General features: G+C 43.3%; 1 protein-coding gene across 2 annotated transcripts; it reads left to right on the top strand.

Annotated features, from left to right (window-relative positions):
- Window positions 1–6,174: 6,174 nt before the first annotated feature.
- On the top strand, window positions 6,175–12,787 carry Casp14 (caspase 14, apoptosis-related cysteine peptidase). 2 transcript variants are annotated; one of them, XM_005406098.2, is made up of 7 exons: window positions 6,175–6,347; window positions 8,219–8,290; window positions 9,270–9,419; window positions 9,512–9,737; window positions 9,881–9,997; window positions 10,095–10,198; window positions 10,880–12,787. In XM_005406098.2, exons 2-7 carry the CDS (start codon window positions 8,264–8,266, stop codon window positions 10,982–10,984), a joined length of 729 nt encoding a protein of 242 aa, XP_005406155.1. In that variant the 5' UTR covers window positions 6,175–6,347; window positions 8,219–8,263; the 3' UTR covers window positions 10,985–12,787. The 2 variants fall into 2 exon arrangements, with proteins under 2 accessions (XP_005406155.1, XP_005406156.1); XM_005406099.2 differs by lacking the exon at window positions 6,175–6,347 and adding an exon at window positions 7,341–8,114.
- The last annotated feature ends 2,457 nt before the right edge of the window (window positions 12,788–15,244 follow it).

Here is a 15,244-nt window from a genome sequence, read left to right as displayed (position 1 = left end):
TATACCTAAAATGTACCAATAAACTTCATTTTTAAAAAAGGAAAAAAATCCTGTCATTTGAAGGTGAACCTGGAGGACATTATGGGAAGGGAAGTGAGCCAGGCACACAAAGGCAAATGCCACATGATCTCACCTACACGTGCAGTCTGAAGAAGTCAAACTCTTAGAAGCTGGGGGTAGAATGGTGCTGACCAGGAAGCAGGGGAAAGATCCTCTGGCTCAGCATTCCTCAATGGCTCCCCATTGCTGGTGGGTTAGGTCATCAAATCATTTTGTTTTGCCTAATATTGCCCTGGCGTTTTAGTGCTGAAAGCCCCACATACCAGATAACACTAGTCCTGGGCAAACCAGGAGGTTTGTCACCCTGCAACCCAGCCAAATGAAGAATCCCTTTAGTGCCTCCAGGACCCTTCATGATCCCGTCCCTTCCTGGACTCACTTCTCCCCATCTGGACTCACCTCCTACTACCTGGACCTCCCCACACGCCATCTGCACCCACCTAGAACCACCTCTCACCACCTGGACCCACTTCTTACCCGTTAGGCCCACCCCTCATCACTGTCATTCCTTACACTACTCTCTGGCCTAGCAGCAGCAACATAGAGCCTTGCAACTACAAGCTCTCTCCCTCACTCTGCAATTGCCCATACTGGGGTTTCTCTGCATGACCACCTTCCTGAGTACCCACCCGGGAAGGACCTTCTCATACCTCAGGTGCCATGTGAAATGCACTTTTCCTGGAAATCCAGCTCATAGCCCCACAATGCACATTCCTCCATGGAGCCCTTATATCAGGGTGATTTTTCTCTAACAATACAATTGTCCATTAACTCTGATTGATATAGTTAATCTGTTAAATTAATTAATCAGGATTTTTTTTTCCAGTACTGGGAAATGAACCCAGGGACTTTACACTGAGCTATGTCTCCAGCCCTTTTATTAATTTTTTTAGACAAATTCTCACTAAATCACTAAGTTGCCTAGGATAGGTTCAAACTTGTCATCCTCCTTCCTCAGCCTCACAAAGTGCTGGGATCGCAGGCACACACCTGACTCAAATAGTTGATTAGTTAACTGTTACTCTAGCCAATTATGACACCTTTTTTTTTTCATGCACCGAGAGTATAAACATGTGTCTCATCAGAGGACTCAGGACCTCCTGGGGTTTCATCATCCATGGGCTTAGGAGCAATTGATGAGGCACAGCCCTGTCATCTTCCATTGCGGGAGATAACTGGACATCCCAGTACATTCATCCATCTAGCCTTTCCAGCCTGGTCACTTGCTAGGTGCCTGGCTCCAAGTGAAATGATCCAGTATGGCCCTCATCCCAAGGACCAACCTGTCTGGACCAAATCCCTCCTTACAGAATGGCTGCCTGAGGAAATACTCTTCAATCCCAGGCTGACATCAGGCCAGTTCTTTGCAACTCAACAACTCCACATTCAATATGGCGCCATATTGGTAGTTTGCACAGAGCTCCATGGAGGTTGGCACACTCTACAAATGAATGTATATTTTTGCTCCTTATTGTTTGGAGGTTTTTTCTTGGTTTCTTGTTGCTTTTTGCTTTGTTGGTAGAGATCCAGGTGTTAGATATTTTCTAGCACATCCCTAGAGACACCCCTACATAATACTACAGGAAGCATAGGTCCTCAACGAGAGTGATGTCACCCTCTTTACAATTCCTTCTTGCTGAACAGACTCTGTAAAAAAATTTTTTCAAAAACTGAAGTTACAAAGAGGGACAAAATGGCAGAAGCCCAGTTTAATTAAAATGTTTAACATAGGGTCTAATTTAATTCAGTGTTTCTCGGATTTTGGTTTCTCCTCCAGTAAAAAATACATGTTTAGCTGGGTGCTTCGGTAAATGCCTGTAATCCCGGCACTCAGGAGGCTGAGGCAGGAGGATCGTTGTGAGTTCAAGACCCACCTGGGCTATAAAGTGAGCTCAGGGTCAGCCTGAACTGCACAGCAAGACCCAGTCTCAAAAAAAGACCAAAAAGAAAAAAAGAAAAGAAAAAGAAAAATACATGTTTTTTATACTATTGTAGAATTAAGTGATGTTATATCTCCCAACCCCTGCAGATGATTCCATGACTCCCTGGGTGTGTCATTCTATCTTCTTCTAGAATAGTCAGATCCTTATCCTAGGTCATTGTGAGGAGACACACAAGATATGTTGTGGTAAAAAACTAAGTGCTTCCCACACATGGTTCAATAGCCCCCAAGTCTATTCCAGCACACAAAAAAGTATGGCAGGTCTGTAATTAATACAATGCTCATGACAGTGAGTCACTTTGGTGATCTATGGTGATAGAGAAGAAGATGGAGAAGAAAGAAAGGAGGAAATGACATGAACCTGTCATCTCCACAAAGATGGAGAACATGTCAGTTTCATTTACCAAGGTTGACTCAACATCTGACACAATCCTTGATAAATATTTGTTGAACAAATATTCTAATGAATGAGGAGAACTATGAAGAGGAAAAGATGGAAAAGAATAAAATATAGTATGTCTCCTACACACCAGGAACTTGCATTGCTGTGTGCTGTATGTACATGATACCTCTCTGAATCTCCCGCAGAAGCACCCTAAAAGGCATGTAGTGTCATCTTCATTTTTTACCTGGGGAGACTGAAGCTTAATAAGGATATCCTGTGTCTTTGGTGAGGCAGGGAAATGGACTTTCACTCATGTACTATTTAAAATGGAAAATGAGCTAGTAAAGCATTTGGGGGAAGAAAGCTAGTAGTCAGAATATATAAAAGATTTTACTGTCTAAGCCCTTGACACCAATCATTCTTCTTCTAGGAACTGCTCCTACAGAAAAAGACCAGTCTGCTGCCTAGAGATGTATGCACAAAGTTACTCATGGAGAAAAACTGGAAACATCTGAAGTGTCCAGTAGAGGAATGATGGAAGAAATTACTGTACACCTATACTATGTAACACTGCGCAGCATACACAGCCATGAGGTTGTTTGAGGGTTGAAATGACCAAAATGAAAAAGATGAGGAAAGAAATGAATACACAGGTGAAAGGAGGGAGGAGCCAGGAGAGACAGAGATGGAAAAGAAGAGAGAAAATGATGGGTAGATTGAAGGATATATAAAAGAGAGAGAGGAGCTGGGGATATTGTTCAGTGGAACAAGTACCTGCCTGGCAAGTGCAAAGTCGAGAGTTTGATTCCTGGTACCAAAAAAAAAATTAATTTGATTTAAAAAGAGAAAGGATAGAATAATGATGGATATATAGACAGATCAAACAATGGGTAGATGGATGCATGGGTGGATAGATGGATGAAGAGGTAAATGTGGTATACTTATAGTATAAAATTTCATGCATGACAACTACAGGACAATGTCTATGATGGCTTCTAGGTAGTAATAATGAAAAACTTGAGAGATGTTGCTATATAATAATTAGATTTTTTAAAAACTAAAAATACATGTTAACAATGATTGAATTTCACAAGCATGATGTTGACTGGACCAAACCAGATACAAAAGACAACATGTTGTATGATTCTATTTCTATGAAGTCCCAGAAACAGAAAAAACAAATCTATAGTGCTCTATGTTAGGATTGTGTTTTTTTTTAACTTAATAAGTTTATTGGTACAATTTAGGCATATGCAATGATCATACTCATCACAGGGACTTTGCACCTGTACATAATATACTATGACTTGTCTTTTTTTTTCTCCAATTCCCTTCCCCTCCCTCCAGCCTCTTTTCCCCGCCTTACTTACCAAGCTTTGTCTCCATTTTATCCTTCTTTTCTCATTCTTTCTTTCCCCCTCCATCCTTTCCCCACTTCCTTAGTTCCCCTTTCTTTTTGAGCAATTTCTCCCCAGTTCACTATATCTCTTGTACAATTTGGTTCATATTTACACTTTCAGTTTCTCATACCACTGAGACTGTGTGACATTCATACATGTGTGTGCAATTTATTTCACTTAAGAGTACGGTCTCAAGGCCCATCCACAGGATAGTGCTTAGAGAAGGTAGTGGCCAGAAAGAAACAGAAAAGGAGGAAATTCAGGGACAAAAAGTTAGGTATAGTCTTCTCCTTGGGCAGATATTGGTTGGATATATTCAGTTTGTGAAAATTCATTGAACCACACACTTAAGACTTGTGACTTTTATGCATGTAGATTTCCTATTAAATATAAAACAAAGTTTCATAACAAAATAGAGAATAACAACAGTTGACACACTCTGTACCATAATGTTAAAAGAATGGCCAAAATATTACTCAGAGTACAAGTCACAGACAAGACGAGAAACAGAAAGTAGGGGAAAGTTCAAATACTTCCCCAAATTCTCTATTCAATTGTTTCAAAAATATTTCAGTATAGATGCTAATTCATTTCATGTGTACTACTTATTTCTCTTAGTTCACTGAAAAGAAAGTCTTGTGCTGTTATCTGTAGGTATTTTTTTCAATGAAATTTTTGGGGTTGTTGTTTGGGGGTTTTTTGTGATACTGGGCTTTGAACCCAGCAATACTCTACCACTGAACTGCATCCCTTGCACTTTTTATTTTTTATCTTGAGACACAGTCTCAAAAAGTTGCCCATGCAGGACTTGAACTTGACCTCCTCCTGCCTCAGCCCCCTGAGTGGCTAGGATTACAGGTGTGCAACACCATGTCCAACTATGCGATTTCCTTAAAGAACAAAAAACATGATTTTGTTTCATATGTTCTGATGTGCGATGATGACACAGGCATAAAATTAGATGAACAAAACAAGTGATAGAACAATTTGGTAAAATGAGCCCACATATAAAACAAACAGCTAATAATATGCAAGTCAACACAAGAGCTGAAAGGAAAATGCTTAGTCTTGTGTCTGGGTTAGCTCTAAGCAAAGGGAAGGGTTGGAGGGATAGGAATGATCCAGGTGTGCTAAAACGTCTGTATTGTTTGAATATTCCACTCCTAGACATGGAACGAAAATATGTGTTCACACAAAAACGTGTTTATGAATGTGTGCAACATCAAACAGCCAAAATGATGTTAATTCACAAAATGGAAAAATATTTAGTTATGAAAAAGGAATGATGTAATAATATTGCAACTTTGATGAACTTTGAAGATATGGTGCCAGATTTAAAAAAAGAAAAAAAGAAAAGAAAACAGACATAGCTAGACATAGTGATGCATGACTGTAATCGCAGCCCTCAGGCGGCTGAAACAGGAACATCACTGTGGGTTCGAAGCCAGGTTGGGCTACATAGTGAGTTCAAGACCAGCCTGGACTACAGAGCAAGTCTCTGTCTCAGAACAACAATAACAAAAAGAAGCCAGACATAAAACACAACATACATTTTGTCCCTGTGAAACATGTAGAACAGAGAAATCTAGAGGTAGAAGTTAGATTGGTGGCTGTCTGAGGTTGAGAGGGATTGGGGGTCATAGCTAAGAGGTACAGGGTTTCTTTCTGAGGTGATAAGAATGCTCTAGAATGGACTGTGATGAGGAGTCCATGGCCCCACGCTATTAATATCATAAAGCTACTGAATAGGACCCTGTAGGTGGAGGAGCCATATGGTGTGTGAATAATGTCTTATGAAGGCTGTTGATATAAAATAAAAAAGCAAAAAGCAAAATTCTGACAAAAAAGATAGAGGAGGAAGGCCAGGAGGAAGAGAAGAGAGGGGCCGGGGAGGCCATGAATTGATGGTCGGACCCTCCTGGTTCAGATGCCCAATGTGCTAATTACTGGTGGGGTGACCATGAGAAGTCATCTGATTTCACCATATGGACTTCAGATTCCTCATTTGCAAAGTAGGAGGAACAATGGTGATCTCTCCGGGCTCTTGAGGATGTGATGCGATGATAAGCAAGTGAAGTTGGTGTTATTTTCCCAGGGAAGGTGGAGGGGTAAGCAGGCTCGGCGATAGGAATGCTGGGTGCTGACGAGCTGAACGTAGCGCGGCGGAGGAGGGTCTTGTGATTGGTCTGGCGCAATGCTCTGGCTGACTTGGACACTCAGCTCCAGCTTCTTCAGCCAGGGGGTGTCGCCAGAGCCTTGACATCACTCACTCTATGGGCGTTTGACTTTATTTCTACACCAAGGCTGTGCTGAGGGTGTGTCTCTCTCATCATGAGGTTTTGTGAGTGACAGAAGACTCACTGGCAATAAAAGGGAGTGACAATTGTGCTGTTTCATAGCCAGGCCCTCTCGGGAGAACCTGAGAAGAACCAGCACTGTCAGCCCCTTCTCCACGGTCAGCACGTGGGTTCCACTCCTCCTGGAAGCCCAGCCCCGGACCAGCAGAAGAGAGAGCTACAAGACTCAGCCTGGCTTTGAGGAACAACTGTGTCTACAGCCGGTGAGTGATATGGCGGTTCTTCCACCTTTCCCTGTCTTACTCACATGCACATACACACACACACACACACACACACACACACACACAAACACACACACACAAACACATACATACACACACCTGTCACTTCATGAATGGATATTCTCACCAGTTCTGGCAGAACTGAAGAAATTTCCATCCATTCATCCACCCATCTCTCTGGGTTTTCTGTCACTTGTTCATTTATTATTTGTTTACTCAATAAATTCTCCCCAGCACCACCTCTGCACCCACTGTTGGAGACAGAGACAAAGGTGCCAGGCTTTCACTCTTGAAATCTGAGCTGCCAGTAAAGCCATGAGAATAAGAATCAAAAACACTGCTGTTTTATAAAGCACATGCCACTTTCTTGTAAAATTATTTGTCTGCCTATTAATAAACCTGTCTGTGATCTTTCTGTGTGTATATAAGCACAAAGAGATGATGAATGTGATATTTAGTGAGTAAAAAATGATTACTGCTATAAAGCAAGTATAAACAGGCTGCACTCCTGACATCAAGAGAAGGGAGAGGCCAGGAAGTGAATCAGAATCACAGAATCTACCTTGATTTGCCATTGCTGTGAAGCACTTAGCACTCTTCCTTGGTTTTTCCTTTTCAGACAGGAAAATTGAGTCTCAGAGAGGGCGTGAGATGCTTCAGGACTCACAGCAAGGAGAGGAGAGCACTTGATTCTGGTGTACCCGGTTTCAGAGCTGAGCTCCATCCACTTCTTCCTTCACAACATCTGCTTCCTTTCTTCTTTCCTCCTAGAGATGAGAGAGAGATTTGATGTTTGTTTCTGCCACACACTAAAGCTATGTATGAGCAAGAAGAATAGCTTATATAGTATGTTCCCAGGATTTATCAAATAATAGATACTCAGGAAATGTGTGTTAGAGAGTTTGGTGGATGGATGGATGGATAAGTGAGTGGATGGATGGTGGATGGATGATGGGTGGGTGATAGATGGATGAATGGGTAGTTGCACAGACAGGCAGGTAGGTTGAGGAGTAGGTGGAAAGACAGATGAATAAATGGGTGCATAGTTGGTGAGTGATAGATGGATGAGTGACTGGATGGATTAATGGACAGAAGCATGCATGGACGGATGGGTATACAGGTAAAGAGACGAGCCTGGATAGATGGATAACTGGTTAGGTGAGTGGGGACAAGAACAGATGGAGAAGGTATGGCAAACATTACTCCACCCACATCACCAAGTAGGAGTCTTCTCTGATAATTCCAGGCTGACAAAGGAGTGATAAAGAAGTGACAGATAAAAAGAGAAGGGAAAATGCCAAGAGTGTGCCAGACAGTGTGCTGTTTAGCCAGAGAGCAGAACAGAACTCAGACAGGAGAATAGAGAATTTTAACAGATATTCAATCTCAAAGCAAAGAGACCTCTTCAGCCTGAGTCCCACCAGGATAGTTTCAGTGCAGTCTTCATAAACTTTTACGGAGTTCTCACAGTCTAACCTGAAGGCGTTTCCTTACTGATGCCTCCCCAGCCAGTCATCTCCTGAGTAGAAGAGGGGAGCAAATGGGCCACCAATCCAGTATCTTCAGCTGGAAGTTGAATCCATCACAGGCAGTTGAGTGTCCTGAAGCAGGGAGGGGGAGATTTCAGAGGCTGGTAGGGATGGCATTTTGAGGGCTTCTACAGATGGAAGACTCTACCAGGTTCTCAGTCTAGGGAGGATATGCACCACAGACTGTCATCTCTTACCCGGTCTGACCATATACCAGGTAACCACCAGCGATATCTCAAAAACCCAGATAGACAAATCAATCTGTTCTCTGATCCTCTGCCTTCATTAGAGACCTTCAACCTATCTTCTCTTGACCCTCAGGATCAGAAAATAGTGCTGAGAGCTGAACCCAGAATCAAAAGAGAAATGAGTGTTCCTCGGCCTTTAGTGGAGGTAGGTTGGGGGGGCAGTTTGGAAGGAGAGAGAATATCTGGGGACGAAGGAGGGGAGGACTTAATCTTTCAAAAAGAGTAGGGAAAATGAAAAAATAATGACTTGTATTCAGAACTTTGTGATCTTCCAAATGATAAAAATAGACACAGAGCTGGAACCCAAACTGGAACAGGAGGAAGGGAAGCCAGCTATACCTGTGTCCAAAAATCAGGTTCTTATCACTATGGACTCAGTACGCTGCTTCTCTTCAAAAAAGAATTATTGACCCAAGTCCTTCTTCCTCAGAGGGAGTAAAGATAGGATGTGGGTGTTAGCTTCAGAAGTTTGGAGGCCTTTGCAAATGAAGAATCAATAGAGGAATGCATAGAACACGCTTAGGAAGAATGGGAGAGCGGCAAAAGCCATCAAATGTGACAACAGGAAAGGACCTTCAAAATTACACACACACATTCATCCGAATTTGGAAGCTGGAGCCTGGATAAAGGCAGGAACCTACCCCACAGATCTTGATAGAAAAGAATCATATCTCAAGTTCAACAACCAGATTGGCAAATAAAAATAGAAGATCCTAGCTGAATTTGTTTTTGCTTTTGCTTTTGTTTTTGTTTTTTGGCTTTTTGAGACATGGTCTCGCTATGCAGTTCAGGCTGGCACTGAGCTCACTTTGTAGCCTAGGCTGGCCTCAAATTTTCAACAGTCTTCCTGCCTCAGCCTCCCGAGTGCTGGAATTACAGGTGTGCGCCACCACACCCGGCTCCTAGCTGAATTTGAATTTCACAACAAATGCACTTATATTATAAGTATATCCTACACAATATTCAGGGTATACAAGTATTTATTCTACCAACTTGTTTATTTGAAATGTGTTACTAGGAACCTTGTATTTTACCTGGCAAAGCAACCCCAGGCCTTTTTTGAGTACATCCTCTGCATCTCCTTGACCTTCTTTCCCTTACTGACTCTGTCACCTCTTGACCAGGAAGAGTATGATATGTCAGGCGCCCGCCTAGCCCTGACGCTGTGTGTCACCAAAGCCCGGGAAGGTTCAGAGGTAGACCTGGAAGCCCTGAAAAGCATGTTCCAGCACCTGGGATTCCAGAGCACCATGAAAAGAGATCCCACTGCCCAGGTACTTGGCTGCCAGCTCTAGGCCAGGAGGGAAAGGGGCTGAATCACAGGCGTGGCGCCTCTATCTGAGCCTGACCATTTCTTTCCCTCCAGCAATTCCATGAAGAGATGGAAAAATTCCAGCAGGTCATAGATAGCTGGGAAGAGCCTGTCAGCTGTGCCTTCGTGGTGCTCATGGCCCATGGGGACGAAGGCCTCCTCAAGGGAGAAGATGGGGAGATGGTCAGGCTGGATGACCTCTTCCAGGTCCTGAACAACAAGAATTGCCAGGCCCTGAGAGCCAAGCCTAAAGTGTTCATTGTGCAGGCCTGTCGAGGAGGTGGGGACAGAAGCAGGAACACAGAATCCCTGCTCTTCACCCAGCCCAATCCCAAACCTGGCATGCTGCCATACTGTCTCAGAGCCTTTTCCCCTCCACATCTTCCTTTCTGACTCTGCCTTTTCCTCTTCTTGGTCTTTCAGAAAACAGGGACCTCGGAGAAACAGTAGGTGGAGATAAGGTCATGATGATCACCGATGACAGCCCCCAAACCATCCCAACTTACACGGATTTCCTCCACGTCTACTCCACAGTGGAAGGTAGGAGCGCCTAACTGGCCTGCAGTAGCCTCTTCTCCTCGCCCTCACCCGCCACTCCTGACCCCTGAACCCCAACTCACCTCTCTGGAACCCCCAGGGTACATTGCCTACAGACATGATGAGGAAGGCTCTTGTTTCATCCAGACACTGGTGAAGGTGTTCAGAGATATAAAAGGATCCATCCTGGAACTTCTGACGGAGGTGAGTTGGGACAAGGAAACTGGAACCTCACCTGGGTGGAGCAGGCTGAGCCTCCCCCAGTCTTCCTCCATTTCCCCATCCCCAAATCCCAACATAGAAAGTAGGACATCTTTATGCCAGCAATAAATTTTCCCAGGGCATACTTCCAAAGCCCACAGTATGTGAGACAGTTTAAATGCAATACAGAAAAACTTCTTTGAACAATTCTTTCATATTTAATTAATGTTTAGCCAAATATTTTTTTCTTCTAATGGTGGTATGTTTTATTGCAGATTAGGAAAAATATATATTAAATGTATATACATTTATTATATTTATTATACAATATTAAATATATATTAAATATAAATTTTCATATGTATATATTCCAACCAGACACAATAGCCTGTAATCCCAGCTACTCAGGAAGCTGGGGCAGGAGGATTGCAAGTTTGAAGTCAGCCTGGACATTAAAAAATAAAAAATGGCTGTGTGAAGACCCTGAGTTCAATCTCCAGTACATCCAAAAGAAGTCCAGCCAGTGATTCCATACTAACTATGGAACAGGAGGAGACAACAAAGGTCTTTTGTCTTAGGCCATGGACACTGACCTGTTCTGTTCCCTAACCTTCACTGCATAAACCCGTGACACCAGTCCCACCAGGGGCTTAATCCCTAAGCTGACCACATATATTGCTGCAGGTGACCCGGCGCATGGCAGATGCAGAGCTGCTTCAGGAAGGGAGAATGAGGAAAGTGAACCCTGAAGTCCAGAGCACCCTCCGGAAAAAGCTCTATCTGCAATAAAAGTAGAAAAGCCAGGGAGAAGCTCTCCTGCAAGTGTTCTCTTGGTCCCATGGATCATTACAGGGAAGCTCACCCCATTCCTCAAAATCTCCTCTTTCCAATCGGTCTTTCTTTTCACCACCTCATCTGTGTCCTTAGAGCAAGCCAGCCAAAGTTGAGCACAAGATATGATGGTAACATGAACATCACCTCCCTCAGGATGGACTCCCTACCTCCACTGATGCAACCTCAGAATGCATTCACTTATCCTACTATGCTTCTGTACACAATTGAGATCTTTCTCTTCCTCCTGTGAGTCATATCCATACAAAATAACTAGTTAAACTCATGATTTTTCACTGACAAGCCAATACTTGCTGCCCACCTCTCACCCCACTCAAGCCTTTACCGAGACCCTGCAACTCACTCAGAGTTATAACTTCCTTACGAGCCCATATTCTTTGCCATCTCCCAGGGATTCACTCCCAAGCCCTAGAATTTCCATAAGGCATGAATTATTCTCCTAAACCCTGCTTCCTTGGCTAGTAAGTTAGTGCCTTGACTTAGGGTGACCTTATGGACTTTTTCTCTGGATAATGCCACTACCTCTTCCTTTTCTGGTTCTCTTCCTTCTTCCCCAAAGTTCCTGGACTCTGCCCTCTCTCCAAGAAAATCTATCCATTCATTCCTCTGTTCTTTCCATTTCAACTTTCAGCCACTCTGAATCAGAGCAAGAGAGAGCCCACCCTGTTATTTTACAGATCAAGTACTAGAGACCTGGAGAGGTTAGATAATTTGTCAATTGCCACACAGGAAGCCAGAGGCAGAGTTGAGTCCTAAGTTCCAGCCCAGCCTCCTTTTCACTATCTGCTAAGTCTAGATCTATCGGAAAGATTTTCTAATTAGGACTACCTAATAAATGTTGTCCCTCTGTGAGAGGGAGGAGCCCTTTGGAAGACTTTTAGAAATTTTCAATAGCTGCCAGCTGGGGTCACCCCTGTGGAATTTCAGCACTGGGATGGGGGTTGGATTAGATGCATGTTTTTCCAAGTCCATGCTTTGTAGAGGTACCCACCATCATCAAAAATTGATCACTAATGAGTCTGTTCCTCCTGGTCCCTCCTCCAAGAATTCCCTGGCATCCTCACCCTTAGACCACAGCCTGTTATTTCTAAAGTTATGTATGACCCCTCTCTTTTGCCGTGCTTCATGGACCCTAGACCACCATGCCAGCCCAACCTGATTTCATACCTGCCTTCCCGTCCCTCCACATCACCCTTAAGGCTTAATCTCCATCTTCTCCTATCTTTATCTTTGCAGCCAGCGTCCATCCCTGCCTCTCCGTCTCCCTCTCTCACTGTGCTTCATCTTTCCTTCACACCGCCTAAAAGAGAAAGTTCCCTAAAAGGATCCAGAGGACAAAATGAGCCCTGTTATTTAGAGACCAAGGCCAAACTCCATATCTGATTTCTCACAGCCTTATAATCCCGCTCCATACCAGCACCCAGCTAAATTCAACCCAAGCTCCTCCATCCTGAATGCACTCTTCCAGCAAGTCTACATCCTCTCTCTCATCTGTACTAAGCATCTGCTGTCACCATTTCCCCAAATGAGGGGCCTCTCTCTCTCCATCCTATTCCCACTACCTCCCACCCCTACTTATCCCAGAAAGCCTTTCCTAGTAGTCTTTTTAGTTGTTACAACTGTCTTACCCAGGATGAAATGCTAGAAATTACCATTTCTGGAGGCCAAGAGAATATTATTGAAATAATGAGAGTTCAATAAACAGTTGTAAAACTTTGCAGGAATGGGTTGGAATCTTCACTCTATGTATAAGCCAAGAGGCTGATGTGAAAGGATATTTGGATTTGATTTCTTTCTCTCCATGGCCAGCTGCCACCTGGGTGTGTCTATCATGAACTGAGAATCAGGAGACTCAATCTGTCTCTTTCATAACAGCAGACATGTTAGGAACTGTTAAAAATACAGACCTTGCTTCTATACAAAATTACTATATTTTACATTATTGATACAGCTCTGGAATGTTCCCAAGGAAGTATCCAGACACCAGTACCATCCTTGTCAGAATTGTAAGGCAATATGATGTTTACACATGTGGGTCCAATTTATTTTACCTATGAGTATGGTCTCTAGTTGCATCCATTTACCTACAAAATCCTCCAGTTTATCTTTTTTTATAGCTGAGTAATACTGCACTGATAAAAATACCACATCTTTTTTTATCTATTCTTCAGTTGATGGGCATTTGGGTTGTTTCCAAGTAGCTATGACAAATTGTGCTTCTATAAACATGGGTGCACATATATCAGTATGATATAATGTCTTTAATTCTTCTGAGAAAATATCCAGAAGGGGAATAGCTGGGTTAAGTGGGACTTCTAATCCTAGTTTTGTGAGGAATCTGCACCCTGATTTCCACAGTGGTTTCACCCATCCACATGTTGGTATTTTGCTATTGCTCTTTTTTTTTTTTTTTACTACTCTCTTTAAAATAAAATTTAATAAAAACTATAAGGCAAATCTGGATATAGTGACATTCACCTGTAATTCCAGTCACTCAGGAAGCTAAGGCAGAAGAGAGAAAATCTATAAGGGACCTTGGAGATCAGCTAGTTATAGGAACACAAATATTTAGCAGGCATATCCTTATTTCTACAATAGTGCACATGGCAGCCATAACTAATCAATCACACCTTTCCTCCTGAACTCACATGTAGCCTCAACATTTTTCCCCTCTCAGTACCCAGGAAGCAGACATCAGTCTACTGGCATAGGCATGGCCTTCCTGCTGATAAGATATTTTTAAAGGATTTTGCTTTTTCGTAGTGCTAATGGTGGAACCAAGGGCCTCATGAACACCAGGCAAGTGCTCTGTCACTGAGCTATACTGCCAACTGTACTATTACCCCCTGATCCAGTGGAAGTCTCTTCCTAAAGAGTAACTAATACAGGGTCATTCTATATAGTAGACCCAGGGTTCCTCACCTTTGGTGTAGCCATAGCCATGGCTTATCCATGAGGATGACAGAGTAAGTGACCAGGACAGGATGGGCATGCAGGGCCAAATGATCTGGGATGGTGCATAACAGAGTCCTGTGCACTCACCCATGTACAAACCTGTGGTCCCAATACCAAATGATTCTGGAGTCTCCAAATACAGAGGTCAGGAAATTAAGGATTATTTCACAAGTCCAGCCTGTAGCCTATTTTTATAAATAAAGCTTTATTGATACATAGCCATGATCACTCATTTATATATTGTCTATAGCTTCTTCCATCCTACAAAAAGAGAGATGAGTAGTTACAACTGATTTAATATGACCTGCAAAGCTGAAAATAGTTTCTATCTGATCCTTTACAAGAGAAAAAAAGAGGCCCTCCATGCACCCGGTGCAGACAGATCCTCACTCAGAAGGCCCATAAACTGCTGTCACCAGAGTTCGCATGTGGGCCCTCCCTGCATGTGTCCAGTGCCGAGTGGTGTACTAGAGCAGGCAACTCCATGAGCTGCTGGTTCAGGTCTGGGCTTTACTTGTGCCCTGACCTCCTGGAGGTCACAGACACAGGTGGTCCATGATCACCACCAGTACAGCCCACGTCTAGCTCCTGTGCATGTCCTGAGCTGCCTGGAGACATGGAATCAGGTGGCCCACAAACTGTTGACCCTTCAGCTCATGTCTGGGTTTTGCTTGTACCCTGAACTGCCTGGGGACACAGGACCACTGGTACAGGATTGCGCCACCAGTGCAATCCGAATCTGGGTCATACACATGCCCTGAGGTATGAGGGGACACTGGATCTGACAGTCTGCCCTCAGCTGACATCATGGTTCTTGTCTGAGACTGGAGAGAACTAGATACACTTCACCATCTGCCAGAAAACCCCAGACTAAGCAGTGCATCTCAGTGGACACTGAGCGGTAAGCCTGACCACCAGGAAAACTAGGGACACTAGCGACCTTAGCTGACCTGCCATGGAAGAGGGAGACTGAGCTTTCTGCATCTGGTATCAAACATGACAAGATGAAGGACTAAAACACAATCTCAGAACTTCACCCCACTCAGAACAAGTCCATGAGACATAGACATAGGAGAATTTGGTAAACACACACCTGAAATTGCTGAAATGATTGCAATAGAAATAAAGAAACAACTCCATCAGGCCATAGAAGAGATCAGATCAGAAATAAACTCTCAGGCAAAAAATGAAATGACAATAATAATGAAAGAACTGCTCAGCACATCTAAAGAAGAAACATAT

This window comes from Chinchilla lanigera, unplaced genomic scaffold (genome assembly GCF_000276665.1).
Source record: "Chinchilla lanigera isolate Chin_1 unplaced genomic scaffold, ChiLan1.0 scaffold00094, whole genome shotgun sequence".
Taxonomy (NCBI): Eukaryota; Metazoa; Chordata; class Mammalia; order Rodentia; family Chinchillidae; genus Chinchilla; species Chinchilla lanigera.
The sequence above is the reverse complement of the archived record's forward strand: the minus strand, read 5'-3'. Positions and strand labels throughout refer to the sequence as shown.

Coding starts and splice junctions, on each gene's coding strand:
- Casp14 (XM_005406098.2), top strand. CDS start 8,264: ATGAGTGTTCCTCGGCCTTTAGTGGAG. Junction 8,291..9,269: donor TTCCTCGGCCTTTAGTGGAG/GTAGGTTGGGGG, acceptor CCTCTTGACCAG/GAAGAGTATGATATGTCAGG. Junction 9,738..9,880: donor TGTGCAGGCCTGTCGAGGAG/GTGGGGACAGAA, acceptor TTGGTCTTTCAG/AAAACAGGGACCTCGGAGAA.